At 49.0% G+C, this 24,959-nt stretch overlaps 1 protein-coding gene across 8 annotated transcripts in view; it reads left to right on the forward strand.

Moving 5' to 3' along the window:
• Window positions 1–23,163, forward strand: part of PPP1R12B (protein phosphatase 1 regulatory subunit 12B) — a 125,954-nt gene extending 102,791 nt beyond the window's left edge. For 5 of the 8 annotated variants that reach the window (XM_050911236.1, XM_050911240.1, XM_050911235.1 and 2 more), the window contains 6 exons: window positions 5,433–5,449; window positions 5,966–6,113; window positions 7,211–7,315; window positions 7,582–7,635; window positions 10,028–10,078; window positions 19,729–23,163. In XM_050911236.1, coding sequence (XP_050767193.1) covers window positions 5,433–5,449; window positions 5,966–6,113; window positions 7,211–7,315; window positions 7,582–7,635; window positions 10,028–10,078; window positions 19,729–19,815 — 462 coding nt within the window. In that variant the 3' untranslated portion in view covers window positions 19,816–23,163. Of the gene's footprint in view, window positions 1–5,432; window positions 5,450–5,965; window positions 6,114–7,210; window positions 7,316–7,581; window positions 7,636–10,027; window positions 10,079–15,407; window positions 15,543–19,728 lie in introns of those variants that run through there. The other 3 variants (XM_050911239.1, XM_050911234.1, XM_050911237.1) reach the window with 1 other exon arrangement.
• The last annotated feature ends 1,796 nt before the right edge of the window (window positions 23,164–24,959 follow it).

A 24,959-nucleotide genomic window follows, 5' to 3' on the forward strand; every position in this document is an offset into this window, starting at 1 on the left:
GAGCTGTGCTCCAGGATCTTGTTAAATGGTGGTTATTTAATTGTAAGTGTTGATCAGGATCTCTGAGGCAAAACACACCAAAATAAATTCCTTGAGAACTATCTTAAAATAGTGCACATTTTCCTGAGGTTGGCCGGTTGGAGATAAAGAAGCATAAAATGTTCCCAAAGCATCTATTTTTTTCTTCTCTTTTTTTTTTTTTTTTTTTTTTTTTTTTTGAAACAGTGTAAATAGTAGACTTTTTCTGCCTTTGCTGGGTCAGATCCCAGCTGCAGAAGAATGCAATTGGAAGCAATTAGGCCAATTTCTGACTTGGCAAGAGCAGTGGCCGATCCCCCTTTTGGCACTGCATTTCAGGGCTGCATTTTATCTAAACCTTCCACGAGGAATTTGGTTTTAATTATACTTTACTGAACTCCTAACAGCTGTAAAAGTTTCTGAGTTTTTAAGGGAAGGCTCCTGCCCTCCACAGTCCTCCACATTTGTAAAATCAAAACCGTACGGCATTCCTGGCGTTGTGTAGCATCCCGGCGGTCCGGGCGAGTAAAGCCACGGCCAGTACCTGGCTGTGCCTTTTCCTTGGGATTGACCAACGTCAGAACAGTGAGAACTGGGGGGCTCAGAAGAAAGCGGCTTGCGCAGGGAGGATCAGTCCAGTATGATGCTCTTTGCGCTTTTTCTCAGGTCCCATCTCCGATGTCCTGTGTTTTGCCAGCCCGCCGGGGTTGAATCATCTCTGACCCTGTCCGGGAGGGCTGGCAAAACTAGCTGAACCCCTTTGCTGTCCTCCGCCACCCCCAGCGCAACCTGAATGTGCTGCCCACCATGGGACGGACAGAAGGAAAGATGATGTGATCTCTCAGGTGAGAGGTCTAAGAGCTGAGGATTACCAGAAACTTGGAAGCACGCCTGCAAGTGCTCTGTGCTTTTAAGTTTTCCTTTAAAAGTCATCCCTTTGGGTGTCTCGGTGCTCTTTAGCAGGAGTGCCGGGGTCTCGGCTCAGCACTGGCTGCCGTGCCGGTTTCTGAATCAGGACAGCTGCTTCCAGCGCCTCACTTTTCCCTGGGGTCCTCCTCCCCCCGCCCCAAGCCCTGCAGCGATATGACCCTGTTTAGATTGCACGGAGGATAATTTCGCAACCCGATGCTTCCCTTGCTGTTAATGTTTCTAGTCAAACTTTTGATCCCAAGGGAAATGAAGGAGTCTGGGCAAAACCGACAGTGCTGTTCCAAATCTGCCAGGGGAAGAAAAAAAAAAACCCAATGCATTCGTACAGTTGACAGAGCAGTTTCTCAGCATCCCCTTTTTAACCGTAACAGATTGCACAGTATTCGTTCAAGAAAAAATCAGGAAGGGAAAGCCCTTTCTTGCACCAATTTAGTCAAGTACACGTTTGGTGCCTCGGCTCTTGTTTCCCTCTGTTTACCCCCAACTTCTCTTTCCAGAACTGAAGGAGGGAGAGTTTTGTCCTTCACCTTCTGACTCTGACCTCGGAGTTTCCAGCTCTGGGACAGCATCTCCGAGCAGATACAACCTTCTTCATTACTTACATACACAGCGCAGTGAGCCAGCTAATGCTGCAGAAGCTTAAATGAATATTTTGTGGTGGTTTTAAAAGAAGGGGCAGTGCGTGGAGGAGAGGCGGTTGCTGAGCTGACGGTGCAGGTGCAGCTGGAAGCATGTGGCAAGGGTTTCCAAGGGTGCTATGGCCAAATGCAGGGCAGAACTGAGCCGGAAAGAAGCTGTTTTCTACTGAAAATATGTCTCCAATGTGATGTCCCAGTGGCCTCTGAAAATGTTTGTCTGTCTTTGAGCAAACAGCAAGGATGTCTCAGTTAAGCGCCTAGTCCAGTGTTTGCGTGTAACGCTCACGCTTTCCCTCTCAGATACCTCCTGCACGGCACAGCCGCCTCCCGAGGGGACGAGATTTTAGTTGGGTTTTTGTTTAACTCACTTCCTCGGGCTTCAGAGCCTCTCTCTGTGCTAAGAACTGCAGCTTTCCATGTCACCTCTTTTAGTTGGAGCCTTTTATTGAAGGTGCAAAGTGGAACTTTTTTTTTTCCCCCCTCCATCATTATTTAAAAAAACCAAAAACCCCACCTGAATAAGCTGCTCCTTGAAATATCAGCACAAACACTGGCCTTTGTGCAAAACCCAGGAAAATATTGAGCCAGAAACTGATTTAAAACAAAATAAACAAACCTTCCCTCCTTCCCTGAAGGCAGCAGCAAGTGGAAGAAGGATCCGCAGATGAAAACTGTTCTGCAACTTTCGTTATGGCAGGGACGGACACTTCCAAGAGCTGCTGTAACACCTCGTTCAGGCTCTGCTTTCCAGACCTCAGCCTTTATCCAGTTCCTCTCAAACTTAATCATCTTGGTCTCAAAAATATCACTTTTAACTGAAACAACATGGAGAGAGGCACCCAAAAATTGAAGGGTGAGGGAAAGATGCCGGCTTTCCCAAGAGCTGCGAACACAAAGATTTCCTGTAGCTCCGTGCTGTTTCTGCAAGACACTGGAGTCATTTCAGGCTCGTTTAAAACATATCTCTACCATAAAGGGAGATGAAGTCACAGGAGGAGAAATCACTGAGCATTAAGAAATATCCAGATTTTGGCTGGAGAAGTCGCGGAGCTGCTGCGCGCTGGGGGTGGCCGCAGGTCACTGCAGGATTGCTCTGCTCTAGTGCTGGCAGCGGCGGCAGGAACGGTGCAGGTCCTCTCGTCTCATCTAGTACTTTTTTTCTTTTTAGAGACATAGAAACAATTGCAGTCTGAAACAATTCATCTCAGTATCCATCACAGGAAGGTTTTAAATACAGTAAACCTGGTTTTTTACCCTTTGCTGTTCCCAGCAGCAGCAAGTGATTCCTTTCTTATCCCACCCTTCCTTTGCAGAAGCACACCCCTGCTCTTTCTGCCTGTGGAAATTACTCGTTTCTTTGGAGGAAAAAAAAGACAAAAATGATTTTTCCCTCTTGCTGCAAGCACGCAGGCTGGCTTGGGGACCTGCTTAGGTTTTATTGCTTGGTTTCCACGTTGCCTTGCCCAGCCGTGTGTGGACTTTCTCAGTGCTGTTCAAATACATTAGCAGGTGCGTTTGTTGAAATAAATGCAAGCTTGATATTAAGTGGATTACTTGCCTAGCCATTTGTCATCGTAAGAAAAGTTGTCACTGAAGGGGATTAGCATAAAGTGCACAAATAACTTTCACCAAGAGGCTTGTTAATCACTTCCTAATTCCCCTCTCCTGCTCAATGGGGGAGGTTGGGTCATTGGGCCAAAATTAAAAGGGAGCTGTCAGGCAGCTGAGGGTTTTAAGAGGCAAATGTCGGAAGCTCGGCTAACAAAAGGCCGTGGGGACATCAGCCAGCGTGTTTGCAGCTCAAAATGGGAAATCTTTCTAATGATAGCCCCACGCCAGAGGCCAGCTGTATGGAAACTGCTTCCCAGCTTACTGGCTTTGAGCTTCCCACGGAGAGCGGCCCAATTCACGGCTGTTTGGACAAGCAAGCAGATGTCCCTGGGACAACCGTGGAAGTGCAGCGGGGCTTAGCTATCGTGGAAAGCTGTCTGCTGTCTCCCTTGAGTGGTTTCTCACCTGTATGATGCAAAGAAAGCTTTTGGTGCATGGAGAGAGGGTTAGAGCAAATAAAATAATAGGAGGCTGGACCCGCTGCCATGGCTCAGGACCCATGCCAGCACCAGGACGGGCTCCTGGAGCTTTGGTGACCGTGTCTACAGCATGGGGCTGGCACCCAGACCTGCCCCAGGGCCCGACATTCTCTAGGGAGAATGTGCTAATTAATAGCAGGGCTTGCTCATCCTTTTGAGCTTTGCATTTAGCAGCTTTGCCTGAATGTGTTGTCCATCCATGAGGCTTCAAATGTGCCAGGATTCTTCAGTTTGTTTCTTGTTTACTGGTCAAATCACTGCATCTCACATCGGAGGGCTGTGTTGCAGAGTGAGCGGGGATTGCAGATTCCTTGGGGAGGCTCCTGTCTTGAATCAGGATTCAAGATGAGGGTTACGTTAGGGCAGGCTGAATTAAAAACTTAATAACTGGGTATACATAATAACGTAGCCAAGTCCCTGCGTCCCGGCGAGCAGAGGGCAGCGTTGCAAGCAGGCTGGGCGCAGTCCGTGCTGCTCTGGGACTTGCCCCTGTGGTCCTCTGGGTTTGAGCGGAGAGGTTGCAGGGTTGCTTGTCTACCCTCCTTCTCCATGTAACGGGGTGACTTAATTCAGCTGTCCGTGGTGTGTGTGCTCCCAGATACCTGCCCAGTCATCAGAGGCGTTGTCTGGGTGGCAGGCAGGAGCAGGAGGTCTGAAGTCTTCAAACACTGGGGAGAAGACAGGCAGCAAATCTGCCACCCAGCAAGGCGTTTAGCACTAGATTTAGTGGTGTTTCTAGGCAGCGCAAACTCTGACACGAGCATGTCTGGGCACTAAAAGCCTGACCCCTCGTCTTCTCTGTAATGTCCTTCTTGTGTTGACTCTTGCACTTATTAAAAAGGATCGAGGGAAATAACTGCTAGCGCCTGCAGGCGGTTTGTGCTCGCTCAGAGAAATGACGCTGCTAATAAAACTAGCAGGGGAATATTGGGCTCAATGTCCAGTTCAAGGGACTGAAAAAGAGTTTGACTGCACCTTGAATTGGAGTAAATGTCTGCCAGACAAAGAGAAACCTTGCGGAGAAGGAGGCGGCAGGTCAGTGCGGTGCATTCTGCAGGACACCTATGCCATTACCATTTGATTTCTGCAATTGCGGGCTGCAGCAAAGGCAGCGTTGAGGATGGCAGGGGTGATTCGGATGTTGATGGGGAAAGAAGAACCTAACACATGCTTCAGCCAACACGTCCACCCTTTTGGCTGGTGTAAGGCTCCTCTCCTTTCCTCGTGCAGCTTCTGCTGTGTATCGTCTCGCCACAGTGAAGGTTTTCTTCAGGGGGCAGGTACTTGCCCATGGAGATAAAGTACAGTTTGTGAGTTCCTGAAGTGCAACGCAAATACACAGCAAGCTCTGCCTATCGTGGTCCATTAATCCCTCTCGCCCAGATCATGCATAGGACAGTGATCAAAGTCAGGAAGAATAACTTGATTTTAAAAGGGAAACAATAGATTAGTTTTGGTTCAAAGGAATGGATTTCAGTTTTGGAAACTAGGATTTGAAGAACAAGGTTCAGTAGTTTTTAGGTTAGCAAAAGAAATCTGAAATGCTTCAGAGAAGCTGAAGCAGTTGAAAAGATTCAGGCAGGGATCGGTGATTCCCAGTTTGAGCATGGGAAATAATGCTGGTTAGCTTGTTGTGAGCTAGGTGCTGGTATCAAGGTAGGAAGTTGCTGCTGTGTGGTAGCTCTGCAGTTTCTGAATTGAACCTTTAATTCTCCTCATTATTAATTCCCTTTTTCTTTCTTTTTTTTTCCTTCAGCATGAAAGACTTTCCAGGTAAGAACTTTATTTTTTGGATTTTTTTCTATTTAATATTTATTGACAGCATATTTTTGTATGGCTTTGGGGATTCCCTGTTTTTCAAACCAACAGCATAAGCTGAAGCTGGTACTGGCCATTTGGTTCTTACCTTAGCTCAACTGTGGGGCCAGTTTGCTTTCATCCTTTGCTCCCCAAACTATTTAACAGCTACTCTGCAGAGTAAAAAAAACCCTCTGTGCCCTATTAGAAATGGAGCCCATTCCCACCATGAAGATGAGAGGTCCATGGGAAATTACTGCCCGTTTGGGGTTTGGGCTGATACCCACTGAACTTTTTCCAGTTTTTAAAGCGGTGGTGGCTGCCTGGCCTTCAGCAGCGATGCCCTGCTGCGAGGTGGAGGGTGCTCTCAGCCGTCCCAGCGCCTGTGCTCAGCTGGGTCTGCCACGGCCTCGAGTCCCGACTGCTCGGGCTCATACTGGCTGTCCCAAAGTAACAGCGGCTCCATGGTGCTAGATCTTCGTTGTGTTTTAGGCTGGAAGCAGCTACAAACCCTGCCACCAGTGAGTCCTCCTACAGTGATCGTGCCTCCAGCCGCTCCAGTGCCTACACCCGGAGGGAGAACCGGTTAGCCGCCCTCAGCAGCAGAGCAGAAGAGGAGAGTAACAGGGACTATAAAAAAGTAGGATTTTTTAAATGTGTTAGTGTCACTGCATGCACCTTAGAAGCTGCCTGTTGCTGCAGAAACCTGCACTGAGAGTCCTTGGAAAGAAAGAGAAAAAGTTTATTTTCATTTTCTCTGTTTCCATTGCTTTGGGGAGTCACACCAGAGTTTTTCAAATGCATCGGCCCTTCAGAGGGTCAAAAAAAGACAAGGGGTGAAAGGACACCGTGCAAAGTCAGATATCTGGGGGAGGGGGATTGAGGAGTCACACTGGAGAAATGCCGGGAGGGATTTGAAAGGAGCAAGAAAAGATACTGTTGAGCATGCCAGCATGGCCCAAGCATGCATATCGCCACAGAATTATTTTTTGCTGATACAACAGTCCAGAATTATTTTTTCTATAATCTCTGAAACTTTCAGCATAATCCTTGAAAGGCAGTAATATGGACTGCCATGCACATTTAGTATCAATGCAAAGACCATATGAAAAGTAAACATATTAAGGTGACCTTAATTCTGAAATGACTGTGACGCTGAAAAGCCTCGCATGGTAAGCAGCACCCCACTCTTCTTCATGAACATGTCTGGCCAGAAGAGGCAGGCAGTATGCCGAGTTTGTTCTCTTAGAGGGACAGAAATTCTTCTTGTTTGAAGGAAGTGAAGGGAAAAAATCCATTTTGGAGTGGCCTAAAATTGTCCTCCTTTCTCCTCCTCTTCAAACTAAAAGCACACGAGAGCGACTAGGGGGTGTGGTGTTGGGGAGCACAGCAGAATCACAGGTTCAGATACATCCAGCCTACGTAACTTAGTACTTTATTATGCTTGGTGGTTTACCTAAATTAAAAGCATCCCTTTTCTTTGCCCCTTGGCTGTGTTTAAACACCCTACAAAATTAAACAGCTGTTCTCTTATTTCATACGCATTATGAAAATGCAAGTAAAGCATCCGAACTGGTTCTGTTTGCCCTTCTTCTAATATCCTGACATGGGGGAGCGAAGCAAACGCCGCAGCTGCCTCTGCTCGGTGCTGAGGACACACGTCTGCTCCAAGTCGTGCGGCAGAACTGGGTCTGTGCAGCCGCCTGGTTAATTGAAATCTTTTGGTTCTTATTTCAGTTATATGAAAGCGCCCTGTCTGAAAATCAAAAGCTGAAGTCAAAACTGCAAGAAGCCCAGCTTGAGTTGGCCGACATCAAATCAAAGTTGGAAAAAGCAGCCCAGGTAAGGCAAAAACCAGCTCCTAGGCTGGAGAAACTGAGCACCAGCCCATGACAAGCCAGTGCATGTTCCAGCATGGGAAAGGACTTTGCTCCTGGGAGGGAAGGTGCTACAGAGGAGACTGTTATTTTTCACAGAAATAAGTGTGAGTGATTCTGTAAAGACTGCTTCTTCTCCGGGCAAGTGCATCTGTAGGCTATCTAGGCCTTTGTGCAGCATCCTGTGAATTCCTCTCAGTTTTAATAGCTTTCTATTTTTAATGTACATAGCAGAAACAGGAGAAAACTTCTGACCGGTCCAGCATGCTGGAGATGGAGAAAAGGGTATGTGTCTCTGCTTTCTTCTGAGTCGCAATCTTTGCCTCGTGTTGCTCTGCAGGGCATAGTAATTTCTTGAAGGAAAGTGTTAATTAAAAGATAAGTTATATTTTTGCCTTGTGGAACAGCGCACAGTGATAATTGTGTTCTGACCTTTTCAGTGTCTGAGACTTTTCTGCTCTCTTTGCAAATCAGCTTAGTTCTGATTTCTTTTTTTTGTTATGGGAAGCTGCAGACCAACGAATTGTACTGTATCATGCTAAGAGACTGTTGGTCCACTATGCTTTAAAATATTCTTGGTCCTTATAAATAAAGATAGTTTTGGGGGTGGGGTGAACAAGGCAAAACACTAGCTGGGTGTCTGTCTTGTGATTATACTTGAAATCTGAATGTTTGAATGCTCCTTCCTCTTAATTGAACGGTCAGATTCACTGCAGTAAGCTAAGCTGAACGGGCAGTGTCTGGCTAAACCTCTGCCTTAAGTGACCATAGCTTCGGTCAGATTGGAAGGGACCCGAGGAGATCTGTAGTGCATCCCAGCAGAGTCAACCAGGTTAGTCAGGGCTTTGTCCCATCATTTCATGAAGACCTCTGAGTGTTGAGTTTCCACAGCTGCAGCCCCTTCTTCCAGTTCTTAACTATCCTCATAGTGATTTTTTTTTCTCCCCCCCAATATCTAGTCAGAACCTCCCCTGCTTCAGTTGATGGCCATGACCGCTCATTCTCCCACCACGTACCTCAGTGGTTGATTAAAGCTGGAGCCTGGCTCCAGTTTCTCAGTAACGTCCACTTACATGTTGGAGGGTCACCTGAAGAGGAGGTTCCTCCTAAAGTGCTTCATCTCCTGAATTTTTAGGAGCTTTGCTGGATGGTTGAACCATGTGTTTAAATTCAATTCCTACCATGAAAGACCTTAATTATTTATGTGTAAACACTTCCTGGGATTTGCCAGATACAGTCCGGAGGAGGTGGCGTTCACGATCCCCACTTTGGACAGAGTTAGGCAGAGCACATCAGCCCTCAGCACAAGTGTGGGATATACCTACCGGCGCAGGTGCCAGGCTTTGACTGTTGAAGTTACCGAGGTTGCTGAAGCTGAGCTGATGCTCAGGCCCTGGCACTGCCGTGTCAGCTCAGCTGAGCATCTCTGCACCAGTCTGAACCCCGAAACTGAGATTCTCAAAGCAATGATCCGCGTGGGCCTGATTTCTAGGTGTGCTTAAAGCAGGCTGAGGGGGGTTATCAAACATGCAACCATCACTGTCATCTGAACATAGCTGCTGGGGGAAGTCATGACACGGGTGGAGCTTTTCTTTTGGAAAAAAAAGAGAGTGTAGGGATCGGAGCATTTGCCCTGAGCAGACATCCCCAACCAGAGGGAGCTCACAACACACGTCCCATCTCCCACCTGTGCGATGCTTCCAAGCTGGGGCAACGTCCTGCATCGCTTTTGTTAAATTAAGATCACGACAGCCACAAATACAGGTTTCTGAGCGTTAGAGAGAAGAACAGTGCCCGACTGTTCTCAGTGAAGATGGCATTAACTGCTTCCAGGATGGCTTACGCATTTTGCACTGACGAATCCCTGGATGAAGTATGCCGTGGACAAAAAGTGACCCAGATCCCATCGTCCCTGGCCACGCTCGAAAGCTGTGTTTTCCTCACTCTCCTGGCCTCATGTTTCTTTGCAGAGGGCAAAGGAGTGGGGCAGAAAGTGTAAAGCCTGTTCCTGACCCACATTTGCCGTTTCCTCCTGCCCAGTGTGCTTTCCTGGGGCGGTTTGAGCCCTCTCACATTGAAAAAGTCGTCGATGGAGTCTGGATCTCTCCCTCTAGGCAAGGGCTCTGGCTGTCCTCTGAGGGCACCACCAGCACTCACGTGGCAGAGCCTACCTGTGTAACTGTCGGTCTCCAAAACATACTGACAGCAGTCAGCTTTACAGCTTTGACGCCCTGAATTAATCTGGGAGAAGCAGAATTTCCAGGCACCTTTCTCTGTTCACTGTTTCTTATTTGACGGGCTTGGTGACTTTTCTCATTGCCTCCTTTAGTAGGGTGCAGTTAAATCCATGGCTTCACCTACAGAGCTCAAAATCACATTACACCAGAAAGTCCTGAAAAGTGGGGTCACGAAAGGTGGGGGGATAGTTTCACTGAAGGGGTATGAAGAGAGCTCAGGATCTGCGGAAATGGGCCCAGCGCACATCGCCTGCTGGTTTACCAGCTGCCCTGTCCCATCTGATCAGCTCCTGGTTGTAACCTGTGTATTACTTTGAGATGCTTTTCAGTGAATGCTCCTACAGAAATACAAGACTCTTATTTTTCTTTAAGAGAAAATGTACTGTAAGTTTTTCTTCTAAATCCTTGTGACCATCTTTGTTATGAATCCTTGTAAACAGGAGAAGCGAGCCCTGGAGCGGAAACTCTCTGAAATGGAAGAGGAGATGAAGGTAGGAAATAATATATTCACTCTGTCTATTCTGGGTTTTATGCTTTGTATTAATGTCTTTTGGGATTGTCACCCAGGAGTAGGATATTAAAGGTGTACGTGGGAAGGGACTCGTGTTACCTCTGAGCGTGTTCCTTTATGCAGTCAGAACTGACTTTAATGGCCATGTTCACCAAACATGAAATACTAATAAAACTGTCCTATTATCATTCGTCTGATTGCACCGTATGTTTAATTTGTTATGCTGTTTGATCCGAGAACTGTGAAAGCTGTTCTCCTTAAATGCTTTCCAAAACTAACCTTTTGTGGCATCGATGAGTTTCAGTGTGCTGGTCCTCTGTGCTCTGAATAGTCTGCAGCCCAAGTTAAGCCGTTGTGGTTCTCTCCAGATGGGTAAGAAGACAAAGCTGGCTTTTGAGATCACGCACACTAGCCAGGAAAAAACACAGAGTGATCGTATTTCTGTACTCCCTTCCTAAAGCATGTTACTGGAAGGCTCTGTCAGTAAGTCAACCTGGAATAGATTTCAGCAAAGAGGAATTTGCTTCCTGATGAAATGTGCAGCATGGCTTGCTGTCACGAGACATCCGCCACCGACTGCTCCTTTGCGTTCTCCCCTCTCTCGTGGCATTGCTTCGAAGGATCGTTCTCCTCCTGCCGTGGCTTGGATGCCCTGCGAGCACGGGGCTAACGGGGAGCACTGCAGAGCAGGAAGCAGTGTGTTTTGCCACCTAAGTACACCTAAAACTTCACACTGATTTTTGCAGTGTTACATCATTTTATGCTATATTTTAATGCTCGTATTCACAGAATGCCCCTCTTTGCTCTGTGCCCTGCGCTTTCATTCCCTTTGAGCATGACCCAGGTGGGACCAAGCTACTTTAAGAAGGAAGGACCCCACCTGAGAGCTGTGAGCTCTCCCGGCACGGTGCCCTGATGGAAACCATTTTCTGTCACCCTGGAGGAGGTTCCAACTTTATGTTTCTATTTGAAGCTTCATATATTTACCAAGCATACATCTTTGAAAGGACCCGTCGGCTTGTGCTGCATCTTCTACTGCAATAACTAGCAGAACGATTTGGTGGAGTCACTGTAAAGGCTCTCTTGTTCTCTTGCAGAGGAGAAAATAAGTTTGGATGTGCTAGCCAGAAGGGGAAGGAGGAAAGGACTGAATATGCCTAAATTCCAAATTCTTTGTTCACTGAACAGGTAGCAACCTTTAACTCCAGAGAGACCTTCCTGTAATTACAGAAATATGGCCTTCAAGAGAAAATGCAGACAGTAGCAGTTTGTGGTGTTTCTTCAGCTTTGCAGGTCACTCTGCAAACCAGCTCAGTCCATGGAGTAAAAAGACAAATTGGTGTCCTCTAGTGGCGTGTTGGTTTTGAAACATTTATATTGGTTCGGAAAGCAATTAATGAAAGAAGGTGCCCATAGGAACTGTTGGACACAGCCAAAGCGCCTCTGGTTCGGGTAGTCTGGAGCTGCAGGCTGATGGAAGCCAAGATGGTGCAAAAGGAGAAGCACTGCTAGAAGTTTGACGTGTTCTTGTATCGCCCCGAGAGACGTGCTGGAGGCGTGAGCTGAAGGAGCCTGTGGTCTAACTGAAAATGAGCTATCAGGTCCTCAAGGGTGGTACTTACTCTTTGCTCCCTGCTGTGTTCTTGCTGCATTGAACAACCGAAGTGGCCTTTTGTTAGTAGAATAAATAGTCATGAAATTTGAAAATATCTCTTCTAGGGTGCTACTACGTTTCCACTAGTTCTTGCAAAAACTGGAGCATGTGGTGAGTACCTGTGTGTGCTGTGACATGTCTTTTTTGACAGCCACTCAATGAAAAGGAGTATAAAATCTCTGAAGATAAAAACGTTGAACTGGACATGTCCATAAGGAAAACAGACTTTCGTGTCCACTTTCATCGTGCCTTAAAGCGGGATAGTCAGCCCAGTTGTGTTTGCCTAGAATGAGATAACCTCCGCAGAGCGTCTGTGTTAATCCCTACTGTGGAAGTTGAGCCAGGAAAACAAATCTATTAATTCTGGTTAGACTTTCATTCCTGCTGCTTGCGCTAGCTGAATAGCTGTTGAGCAGAATCAGAAGGAATAGTGACTTAAGGAAATCCACCAGTTTCCTTTAACGTGGAGAGCAGCAAGGGGAACCAACCAAATATGCCAGGTTATTAGGTCTCAGGTAATACCGTGGGGTTTGGGATTCTTCCCACTGGTCTTTGAATTGAACCAGTGCAGCATGGCTCACATCCAGCTTTTTGATCCTGGGGTGTCTGTGTCCGGTTCTGTGCATCAGATCTCCTGGCCAGGGCTTTCCTCTTCTTGCAGCTGACTTCTTAGCAAGAGGAGGCACAGCAGCGGTCACAGGACGGTCCTGGGTTTCTGTGACAGAAATGCTTTGTACTTCAGGCTATGCTAGAGGTAATGAGCTTTGTTCCTTTCATGAGTTTAACCCCTGCTAATGAAGCAATCAAGAAATGGAGAGGAGCGGGACACACTCGGTAATCTCAAGAACTCCTTGGTGCCAGAGCTGCTCCTGCAGACCTGCTCTTGCGAAGGTGACAGAGCGGTGCAGCATTTTCCTAAGTGACTGCAGAATTTGACTGGAGATACAGCAACTTGGCTGAGGAAGGAGAAAGAAAATTAGCATTTGCACTGAACTGAATTCAATGCCAAGTGCCTGAGGTCCCAACTTAACACAGCAATTTTTCTTGAAGGTCACAGAAGCTTCTTTATTCCGTAGCAGCACTGCACCTCCTGGCTTTGTACATTGTGCATGCTTTGGGCATTTTTATTTCCCCTAGTGTTGCAGGCACAAAATCCTTTAATTGAAGGCAGGTACAGCTGAACTGAGAAACCTGCTTTCGGTAAGCCAAGTATCAAGCAGAGTGATAAGCAATCACAGCGGTATCGTCCAGATTCTGGTCTTCGCCCTTGGCTTCAGTCCCAGCTTCCCAGCCTTTGCTAGGTTTCTTGGATAAATAAAAGGCTGTCCTACCTGCAGCACACAGGCATTTTTACATAAGTGATCCTTTTTATCATCTGTGGCAGCGTGCTGAGGCTGAGCTGTGTCTGATCGTGCCATGCTGAGGTTTCGTGCTATAATGGTATGGAAGAATAAAGGTGGTCTCTAAAACGATCACAATCCTTTCCATCTCGTGTAGCGTGGCACCCCGTTTTACATATGTTTGACGTTTTCTGCCAGCCAGATGCTCAGCTGTGTTCCCTGTGATAAAACAGAGGACGTTTATTATCCGTAGTACCACCAAAAGAAATTACTTTTCCAGTATGAACCATCCTCCGGCAGCTCCTGGGTGTGATTTATCACAGGACAGACGTGTGATGTCCATCTGTGTCCTCACCGAGCGCAGGGGGAGCCGGCACAGCTCGGGCGGGTTAAGTGATGGATAGATGGCTGAGATTTGGTGAGAGGGGATCTCGCTGCCAAGATGTCCCTGAAGCTCTCCTGCAGTTTCTTGGCCGTAGCTCTGTCTCAGGACCTATTGATTTATCCAGTGTCAGAATTGCGTTGGTGTAGTCCAAGTAGGAGGAGCTGCTTTGTCAGTTTGATGCCCTCGGGGGGCTCGAGCCCCATCCTTTGCTGGCTCCCTGCACTCACCTGCCTTGCTTCCGTTGGTTTTGCAAGGCTTTTGGATGAGGTATCTTGATTCCTTAATGGGGAGCAGAGGTAGTGCTTTCGGGTAGCTAAGAATCGAGCTGATGGATGGGGGCTACACGAAGTGCTTCTCTTTTATGCAGGAATGAGCCCTTGGACAAAACGTCCTGGGATGCAGCAGGTTCATTGCTAACTGCAGCCAGCTCCACGTCGTGCCAGCTGGGTGGAAGTTTGTGCAAGTTCTTTGTATCACAGTAGATGTGCCCGTGCTACTTCTGATTAAGGACGGACAGTGACCTCCCTTTGAGCGCTTTCTGCTAATTAAATGGCAGAAAGGAATCCCCTTCCCAGTAGACCCTTCCCTCCGTCTCCTCCGTGCCATTGCAAGCTCACAAGTAAGAGGACGCAGGGAGGAGCACCTTGGTTCACGGAGCTGCTTTGGTTCTGGGCTGGGATTTTTTCATTTGAACCTAAATCTACTCTTCTCACAGATGTTTCCCTTCCTGCCTTTCCCCTGCCCGGTGTCTGTGCTCCCTCCACCATGGAGGAGGGTTTCTTGTTCACGTGGCTGTGCAGCCCGATGAGCTGTCGGGAAGGAGGGATGGGACGCTGCTCAGAAAGCAGCTCTGCAGCCCTCAGCGTGTCCTGGCACCCGCGCTTGGTGTAACTGTCCAGCACATGGTTTCGCTTTAGCATCACTGGCAAAAATGTCGTCCTTGTAGAAATGGTGATGCCTGCATGGCTTTTACCATTTTCCCGTTTTGCCTTCCTCATTGCTTTCATGTTCTGTATCTCCCCGTTGCCGCTATACCTGGGCTAGCCCCAGCTTTGGGGCTCGATTTCTACACTGTCCTTTGCCCACTCGTTTCTTTTGTAACCAAGAATGCCATGTTTTCACATGCCTCCTGTGTAAGATGCTGTCATTCAAACTCCTCTAGTTAAAATGAGCGGTTTAAGGTTCTGACTTTTCACCTCCGGAGATCAGAGATAAATTGAGCCCTGTGACAGAGAAGAGTTGAATCTGGGCAGGGATGAAAAACCCACGCACGCCCCAGACCTTTTGGCAGGACTGAAGCCTGAGCAGACCTAAGAGGCATCGTTCAGGTGCCGCAGGGACGAGGGATGCGAGCAGACGCGGTACGTGTCTCGGCGGTCTGCTGTAGGACAGTGACACTTTCAGGTGCTTCAGTCTGTGCCTTTAAAATCTCCCATGAAGCTCTGATCGCTCTTTGCTACACAAGACTGCTTTAGCTTTTAGAGATACATGAAGAAAAGGAGTTTTAAAGAAATTCTCAGTTGCCAGCAGTGTTTTCAAAGCCTGCGTAGGTGGTAAGTCAATGGTGATAGTTCTCACAGTAGTTCCTAAGTCCAGGGGCTGTGTGCTGCTGGAGCTCACTGGGTAAAGTAGGATGTAACCTGCAAGAGACTGTCCTGCTTTGTGGTGGGAAATCCCTTTCTTTGACCTTTTTAAAGGCTTTGGGGGCCCCTGGAGAAAGGGATGATTCCGAAAACATCCTCAGTGTGTTGTAAGGCTTTCCCCATACACATCTGAGCTGCTGCCCATCCAGCACTCACTGCTACTAATTTTTCTTTTATTCTCTTTTTTTCTTTTACTGCTTGTGGACTAAATTCACGTTTCTGTGCCCTTTTGTCTTCGTGGTGTGTTTTCTCTGTATTTTTCTGTCCACTCCTCTCGCTCTCTGCAGAATCTCCACCAGCTCAAACAGATTCACACTCTGAGGCAGATGAATGAGCAACTGCTGGCTGAAAACAGGGCTCTGACCCGGGTCGTAGCCAGACTTTCTCTGCCTGCCAAGCCCTCCGAATCAGAGGAGCTGTAGCTGCTTTCCCTCCGGCTCATCTCGCCTCCCTCTTCCACTCTTCCAGGCAGGTCTCCGCTCCCTTGGCCGGGCTGTTCCCTCTCGCCTCGTTGCTCTCGAGGGTATCTGATGAAGCTTGTGGCTCAAAAGCAGCATGTGGCAAAGGATCCTCCGAAAGCCAAAAGCATGGTGTTACTGCCCGGCTGAAGGCAGGGTTTCGCTGGAGGCTCTGTTCAGTCCCGCTGCCTTTCGCTCTGCTTGGCAGATGATGCTGACCTCGCCGTTTTACTAACCGACCGCGCTGGGGGGGGTTGCCTTGTCCATGTGGAGCCCATCATCTGGGAGAGAAATAGGAGGATGTGCTCCCTGCCTTGAGGCGAGGGCGTAGGGCTGGGTGGATGGCACCGAGGTGGCTGCTGAGGAGCGATGGGTCAGCTGCTTCCCTGTGGCTTAACACTGGCAAATGGCTTTGGGGTGGCTTGTCAGTGCCAGTGGGTTAGCCAGCAGCCCCTTCCCCATTACCTTACCTCGAAATAGGTGTTTTATGCTGTGTGTCCGCTCATAACGTAGTTCTTTTTTATTTGGACTTAGTTCAGTGAGAAGCTGGCACCCAGCAAATAAGATTATCCAAAGTCAGAATGAACAATGTAATAAATTTCTAGGGATGTTATGAAAAGCGCACATTTTAGACAGGAAGGTGATATTTAGAAAACCTACAACTGGGCAGTCCTCAGCAGGTTTTCTTTGTCACTTGAGCAAAGAGGACAAGCTCCTTCCCTCATTTTAAACAGAGATCTTTGAGTCCGAGTTTACAGGCTGCAGCATCCCCTCTGCCTCCTGCGGTCTGGCTACAAGGCAGGTGAAGCAATAGGAGCCAGACCAGGCGCGCTTTCTTTTTTCATCTTCTGTTTTAAATTCAGTGCAGAGCAATTAGTGTTTGAAATCCAAGGACAAGCCTTCCGTAAGCTTTGCCCTCGCACATCACGCAGTTAAATTACATCCTTTCTTGCTAATTCATTGGTTTGGTGCTAAAATAAAGCTGTAAATGCTTCTTTCTCAGGGCCCTACCTGTCTTTTGCAGGTTAGTAGGGATATTCAGATCCCTTCAGACATAGCTATTTTTTTAAAAAAAGGAAGAAGCCGTGTGCTCTCGTGGGCTGGAAGTGGCACTAAGGTATAAAAAAATCTATTCTTAGCACACAAATTATATCAAGGATGATTAACCATAGAAACAAACTAACCAGGGGAATTGTGGCTTCCCCTTTCTGGGAGTCTCAGTTCAAGGCCATGCGTGTATCACAGGGGCTGAGGGGGGGGCGGTTCGTGTTATGAGGCCTGAATTGTGCAAGATGGTCAGATTAAATGATCTCACCGTCTTTCTGGTTTAAATCTGCGAAAGTATTCTTGAACCTGTCACTGACTCATTCCTTCTCACAAGTGGTGAGTTTAAGTCATTCTCCTTCCCAACGTGCTTTGAGATCTGAGAGGGAAAATTGAGCAAAACCATTTCCAGACTCGGAGAAATAATGTGTCACAAACTGTAAGTCACCAGTCTCTCTTCTTCACCTAGGAAATATTCGCATTACCGCTTTCCCCCTGCTAACACCCATCTGCTCTGACGTGCCTTTTCTCTGGTGCAGGCTGGCTGAGACATGGGTGGACTGATCCTTCCCAGCTTGCTTATAGGTTTGTGATTCACTGCTGGTGTCCGAGCTGGAGAAGAGCCGCATGTCTGCAAGCTCTGCTGATTTTTTTTCAACTCTTTTAGTAGGTCTAACGCAAGATGTTGCTGGTACCTGTAAACCTTGTCTCACCAGTGTCTGTAGACATCACAGCTATACAGTAATGTCACTGTTTTAAACTCTGACAGATTTACCACACTCTTGCAGCAGTGGTGCTTTTCAAAGAATCTCATTTTCCAAAATCCGCGTAGTTTCTCAAGTGCCGCCTTCTCCAGTGTCACAGGCAACACACAGCACCGCTGCTCGGACCAGCCTCTGGCCCAAAACTCACTTTATGTCGACGCTGCATCATGGTCAGCTTCACCGGCCCCTGCGGGCTGTGCCACATCCCTCCTTACCATTTCCAATGAGACATTTAGAAAGCTTCATTTTTCAGGCCCCTGCATTACCAGCCTGCTTCACGTGCAGTTCATTTTACCGGACTTGAGGCTGCTTTGCTTCAAAGGGAGGAATGCCCTGGGCCTGGGAGGACTGAAATGTTGTAAGGTTGATTTTTAGTTTTCAGAAAGCTTCACTGGAAACTGATGGAGTGAGGTTACAGCCGGGAAGCTTTTCAAGAAGCACGTGCTTTACATGTACTTATGCTCCTTCCTTTTCGAATAAATCACCAAAGTTGCATTGAAGCATGTGTGTAAGGCATAGCCACCATCAGAGCTTCCAGTAAGCTGTAGAACTGGGATGGCTGCTCTCTGACGTTGCTTCTGGGAACCTGTGACAGATCATCTCTATCAAAGCAAGTGGCAGAACTTCGTATCACTTACCTTATTGCAGTGATGGACACATTCAAGACTGCAAGGCCACCCCAAGCAGTGACAGAGAGAGGACAGGGGCTGTCCATCTGCAGACCCCAGTAGGTGGTTGAACTGTCACAGTGCACTGGACTGGAAGGCACCGTGCTGTGTTGTGGGTGTTCGATGAAGCTCAGGAGCAAATGGAGGAGTGCAGAGTGAGACAGCAAGTGCTCTCCCCCTTTCTCTGGGCTCCTGAGCACTTTGGTGATGGGCAATGCCTCTCATTTGGCCATGAGAAATTGCATAAGGAGCCGTGACTGCTGTTCTGGTGACAGCCCTGTCATGGAGGTGTGCCTGTCACACCACCACTGGGTCCAGTGAGACACTTTTAAGCATCACTAGCTGAAGGTCTGGCCAGCCCATCACGTATTTTTACCCTTTCCCCAATATCCTGCCATGCTGCCCTTTTCCCCCTCCTCTCTCTCTTGCAAAACCTCCCGTCTGGAGCATCCACCACCAGCGCCAGCGGGGACGGGGTTGGGCGCGTTGGGGCCAGGCATAGCTTGGCCTGACTGTGAACAGAGGGAATTGCTCCAGCAGGAACGGTGGGAGCTGGCGTCTGCCCCGGGAGCTGCCTGCGCTCGGTGGCGGTGGTCGTGGAGGGGCTGCAGATGAGAGGAACAGGCAGGAGGCTGTGGTCAGAGCTGAGACTCCAGCTTAGGAGGAGGAAGGTTTAGCGGGGATTTTGAATTTGGGGGAATTCCTCTAAGATCCACCTTGGTAGAGAGAAGTCATCGCTGAGCTCATACCAGTGCCATTCATGTCTGCATGTGACCCCGCTCCACCCTGGCTTGTTCCAGCGGGCTCTGGGGCTGGTCGCCCTCAGGGCTGCTGGTGCTCATGGTGCGAGTTACACCTTCGGTGTCACACCCCGAGACAGGAGCGCGGGATCTCCTTCCAGTCCCCGAACGGCTGGGGACAGTCCACTGAAGGTCACCCACCTGCAGCATGGGAAGCAAGAGAAGTCGGGAGGGTTTTTTGCCAATGAGAAATGCTGCAAAGGTCTTGTCGAAGCTTTTCTTCCTCTATTTCCAATTAAAAGCGCTCTGGCTTTTGTCTGTGTTGCGACCCTTGGTTGAGCTCCAGCATTCAAAATTGAGGACCAAGGAGGTATCTCCAGTGTCAGTATGTTCTACCAGTCCTCCGGCCGTGGCATGCGCGTTTGCATTAAACATCTATGGGATCCCAAGGAGATTTGGGTTTATTCTGAAGAGATTTTGCAAGGTCCAGTCCTGAGTGAGAATTTCAGACCTTTGTTTTCCCCTCTAGTCCTGGCAAAATGGAAAAAACACATCAGGAAAACCAGCTTTATAGTTTCCTGATGAGCCCTAATTAGCCGCTGGGAACAGGTTTGGGATGAAACAGCTCAGAAACGGTTCCTGTCCTCCCTGCCTGGTCCTGACCTGGTGCTGGGGCCGTGGCATCACTTCTCACCACGGGCTTTCCCAGCTCCAGGGGCTCCCTGGCTCTTTGCTGTGCTCGAGTCCCTTCTCGACCCCTCCATGCCTGACAGCCAGTTTCTAAAAATCCTGGAGACGTTACGGAGAAATTATCAACATTAAAAGTGTGCTGGGTGGAGGGGATGCGACATCCCTGCTGTTCCCTCTGAGCCGTAGGGTTTGTCCAGCCGGCAGCGCCGAGCTGTAATCCCACCTTGTCTTTGTCTCTCTGCAGATTTTGACAGAGCTCAAGTCGGACAACCAAAGGCTGAAGGACGAGAACGGAGCCCTCATTCGTGTCATCAGCAAGCTCTCCAAATAGGAATCCTGAGCAAAGGCAGGACGAAGAGGGGTGCCTTACACGAGCTGCCAACCCCACCACCAAGCCCTACCCCCCTCTTTTTCTCCTGTCGAGTACAGCAAGCATTTCAGCCATGGGATCAATCTGTCACACCTGCCTTGCCCTGCCCTTTGCTGTACATTCCCTTTCTGCCCTTATTTCCCCCACAACACACACCCCTGCCATTTTATTATTTTTAATTTAAGCATGTTGTGATATCTCGGACATTTTATTCAAGGGAGAAGGACGTGAGGACTGGGTTTGAGCTGCCAAAACTTCTTCTTCCAGAAGCCCAGTATTTGGTGTTGGACTCCAGTCTGGAGTAGGTAGCTCCTACTTTAAAAAGTGACGCCTAAAGAACTAATCCAGCACATCCAAGCCCTTTACAGGTGGGAAATGTGAACATGGGCTGGGACTCTGAGGATGCACATCAGCCCACCCGAGATGTGGGACTCTGGTTAAAATGTGATGCTGTGAAAGCCACCAGGGCTGATTTCTGTAACGGGCTGACGACAGCTGCTTTGCACAGAGACCTTCTCCTTTCACCCCAGCAGACGGAGTCTTTTATTTAATATAAGATTTCGAACCTGTTTGGTAACATCAGCACTGACTCTTGGCATCAGGCCCCTTATCCCTCACCCTGCCTTTCCTCCGCAGCCTGGGTGATTCGGTATCACACTGTATCCTTCCAGGGCTCCTGTCTCCGTTAGTAGCATCTGCTAATTGCATCTGGACTCTTGCTCCTCAGGATAGGATGTATCGCAGATACTTGCCAAGCTTCCTGAAGGACAAGCTTGAACCCCTAGAGATCCTCTGCTGCTTTCACGTGCATATGAGCGTGACTCACCTTGCAGGGAGCTGTGCCCACACCAGAAACCAGCCTCCCCGTCCTAACAGCCGTCTGGGACATTTTCCTGCTGTCTTCATGAAGGCAGAGCCCTGTAGAGGAGCCTGCTCTCGTATTTCAGGTACCTTGCTTTGATTTGCAGCAGGAGGCTGACCAAGTGAAAGGCAGCACTGGTTGGTTTGTAGAGAGAGGGAATGCCAGCGTCCTGTCCCACCCACCCATCTGTTGGTGAAGAAGCTTGACGCAGCTGGGTTTCAAGGCAGAGGAGCATGAAGCAGTGATCACTTGTCCTCCCGCATGCCTTGGAAAGGGGTGGGTGCCTTGGTGTCAGAGGGACAAGGAGCTACCCTTGGGCGTGCTGGTAACTGTATCGCTAGGATGAAAGTCTTTTAATCTGTCAAAAGCTTGCAATAAGCCTTGACCTTGAAGGAAACCTCAAAAAACCCCCTCTTTAATGTTATACGTACTCAGAACAGTTTGAAATTGTTCTCTCTATGGGCATTTAGACAGTGGCTCCTCTATGTGCTGTGTGATTTTGATGATAGCAGCAGTTACCTGTCATCAGATCTGTTGAGCTTCCCCTTAATAGACTCCTCTCAAACGATACCTTCCCTCTCAGAGACTTCTTGCTGTATCCAAACCACTTTCCCATCTACATCCTTCCGTATTTGTCCTTTCATTTCCTCTGTCCTTTGATTTCCCTGCTCTGCCTGGCTGAGAGTTGCAGTCTCGGTCATTGAACTTGGAGGTTGCCATGAAGAAGTTCTACCTACGTTGCCGGGCACCTCTGCTGACCGTGGGCTCGTGGCTCCTGCTGGGCTGGTGGGACTCTTTCCGCTATGAGAGAGATAGATGAGATACTTGAACATGAGCATAATTCTTGAGCTTGCTCAACAGGGTAAAATTTATCTCTATCAGTCAATCCTGGGCTTTTTGGAACCTTTTGCTGGTTATTGCTTCAGAAAGCAAAGTGTTTATTTTCCTCTCCCTTGGGTTTTTTTCTTTGGTTTTTTTTTTTTTCCCTAATTCTCCATTTTTCCCCTTCCCCTCCCCGTCCTGCCTGTTTCCACCTCTCTAGCTCTTCTTAGAGCTGCCAGTTTTTCCCCAGGCAGCTCTAGACAGAGATTCCTCTTCCACCGCTCTTCAGCCAGCGGAGCTGTTTGTGCACGGCATGAGATGCCGCTTCTCCTGGTACACTGAGGCCCTTCCTCTGCTGCTGTGCTTCGGGGAGGAAGAGACCAAAGCTGGTAATGGCATCAGGGTTTCTGCAAAGCACTGCCTAAGCCAGGCATCCTTTTTATATTACTTTATTTTAACCCTGCTATATTTAACAGCTTTAAGTCTTGAGATCCGGTCAATGCTTTTTCTGCACGCCGTTCCCACTTGGTGCACTCTTTATGTGAGTACTTCTGCGGTTCTTGATGTTTTTTCTCTTGGTGACCCACTCCTTGCTTCAGACTTGGGCTCTCTCAGCTCTAAACAGGAGTCCAGTCCCTTCTGTGCCGCGCAGAGAAGAAGATGCTCACCTGCTGGGGCTGCTGGTGGCTGGCGCAGCGCTGGCGTGCCAACGCCTGCGTCTCGGGTCGTGCATCCCAGCAGGACGAGGGATGAGATTTCAGACTAAAGATCCTGTTCTTCTCACGAGGCAGGTTCCTGGCAGCGTGAAGAAGCCTGGTATCTGTTTTAGGGAGAGGGTTCAACCCAATCTGACAAATCCATCCTGCACTGACGTTTTGCCCCTTCCTACCAGGACACTCATTGCGTTTTATCCTAAGGAACAGTATGCAAAGGGTGCGGAAGGCTTAATTCCTCTGCGTGGCACCTTGCAAAGCCAAACCACTTCAGATGAAGTGTCTGCTTAGCACTGGATTATCCCCCTGAACTCTGACTAGGGTAGAGGACGCACCAACAGTTTAGTCTCGCTGACTAGCCAAAGCTGTGAGTATTTCGTGATGACGATGCGATTGCAAACCAAATTCTTGAGAATGAATTTTTTTTGGTCTCACTTAATGCCTGACATAACCAGTGCACTGAGGAGGTAACGAATAGGACACCTTGCACTCTGCGCTTGGGACAGAGTGCAAAGCAAGCAGTTTTTAAAACTGATCCCTATTTGAACCAGAGCATTTGCCAGACGTGATCTCCATTGGAGAACACAAGCTTTTTTTCTAAGCAATTGCTTGGGGTGAATTCATTTTTATTGCTTGGGGTGAACCCGCCTATCGTGGCTGCGAGTTTGATGATGGCTCTTTGTAAATAAACTCCTTGGAGAAGCAGGACTAGCTTACGAGATGGGGAGAGAATGTATTTTTATGCAACTTTTGAGTGGCCTTTCAAACCCTGAGATGAATGATTTGTTTTACTGGTTGTTGTTATATAGTATTATAAGTATTATGTGTTTGAAAGTTTGGGAATAATATTCACATCTATGATGCTTGTAAACACAACAGTATTTATAAATGAATAAAATAAGAGTTGATAAAATAGAAGCTTTGACTTTGCTTCCATCTTTCTGGAGCTGCAAGTTGCTTAGCCTAAAATGCCCTGTTTCTCCCAAAATTTCCATACGACAGTATCAATCATCTGTAAAAGCACAAATGCTCCGCAGCTACGTACCTGCTGCAGCGACAACACGGGAAAGGCAACGCTCCCCTGCCTGCCTCTTCGGGGAAGGCTCAAATGAAGGAACTGGGGGTGCACGTCCCTGAAAGCCACCCACCAGCTGGGAAGGCGAACGGGAGAGGGTCCCATCTGACGCCTCTGAACCACAATGGGGTCCAGGCCCATCTCCCTCCATGGTGCCAAGCCCTGTATTTGCCCTGCTCAGGGGCTTGGTCAGGACAAACCTGTAGCAAAGACACGGGCGCTGGTGCCACGTCTTGGAGCCTTTGTCCCAAGTGAGGTTGCCCAAGTGAGCCTACAGAATCCTCTCTGTATTTTGGTCTTCGGAGGCGGTTACTGCAGCTTGAGCTCTTCCCCTTGGGGTTAGGGGTGTCCAGCGCCTCTGCAAAGCAGGGCAGGACCTAAACGTGAATATATGGACCAAACCGTGTGTGTTGGGGGTGAAGAATTTGGTGGGGACCTTTGATGTCTTCCCACCTGCACCCCGTGTCTGGGCCAGCCACGCTCAGCCAGGGCACCGTGACTCAAGGCTGCGTAGAGACATCCCCACCGTGTGTGTGAGCACACTCGTGTTTCGGGGGGACCTGGGCCCTCGTGGGGTTCCCCTCATGATTCCATCCCTCCATTGTCCCTGGGCTCACAGCCCTGGGACCTGTCCCTTGCCACGGACGCCCCACTGAGCCCCAGCAGCAAGACCAGAAGGGAACCAGGGCTCCTTTCAGCTCGTTTCTTTAATAAGGAGACAGATATCATTACAAAATAACCATTTAACGATAAGAGACCAAAACGACAGAGTCCACACGAGAGGAAGGGGCTTTAAAAGCAGCCTCCCGCCGGAGCTGAGCGCTGCGGGGGCCGGGACGGGGCAGAGCGGGGCCGGCGCGGGGGTCCTTCGCTCCAGGAACGGCCTGAGCCTGGGACTCCCAAAGGAGCTGGCTCCTCCCTCCCCGGTCTGGGGGGGAAAAAGGAAAAGAAAGCCGAGCTTGTTGCCAAGCTTCGTGGATTTGCTTCCTTTTAACCCCAGGAGACTGAAGCCGAGCGTCTCTGTGGCACGGCTGGGTTTGCACCGCGGTGCAGCCAGGAAAGGGGAATGCCGGCTCTCATCCCCAAAACAGAAACCACCCGACCAGACATGGCAGAAATAACCCAAATCGCTCCGAAAAGCCTTTTCGCCACCAGATCTTTGCCGCATCCCAGCCTTTCCACTGCAGAAATGCCACCGGCAGGTCGGCCCCGGCGTCTGTGCCCAGCGCTGCCCCCATCCCCTCACCCGGCGTGATGGCGGCATCCGTGGCCACCGAGGCGGTGGCCGATGCGGCTCGTCCTGGCAGCCTGGCTCCGCTGCTGAGCCCCACAAAACCAGGGGGGACGGTGGACACATGGGGGGAAGGGGGTCACGGCTCACCTGTGGGCCTGTCCCCGGGGGATCCCGGCACACCGTGGTCTAATATGGCTTCTAAAGTTGCTCTGACGCTGAAATGCACCAACGCGACACAGGACGCCGAAGCCACGATGTTGCCGCTACCCGGCCATAGTATAAATGCGACAAGATACAGGAACAAGACACACATGGAAGTCACGGCTGCGTCGGTGATGGCTCACCCTCCGCTGGCGGGCCTGGCTTGGCATGCTTTGCTTCTTGGCATTATTTTCTTCT

The sequence above is a fragment of the Gymnogyps californianus genome, chromosome 27, assembly GCF_018139145.2.
Source record: "Gymnogyps californianus isolate 813 chromosome 27, ASM1813914v2, whole genome shotgun sequence".
Classification (NCBI taxonomy): domain Eukaryota; kingdom Metazoa; phylum Chordata; class Aves; order Accipitriformes; family Cathartidae; genus Gymnogyps; species Gymnogyps californianus.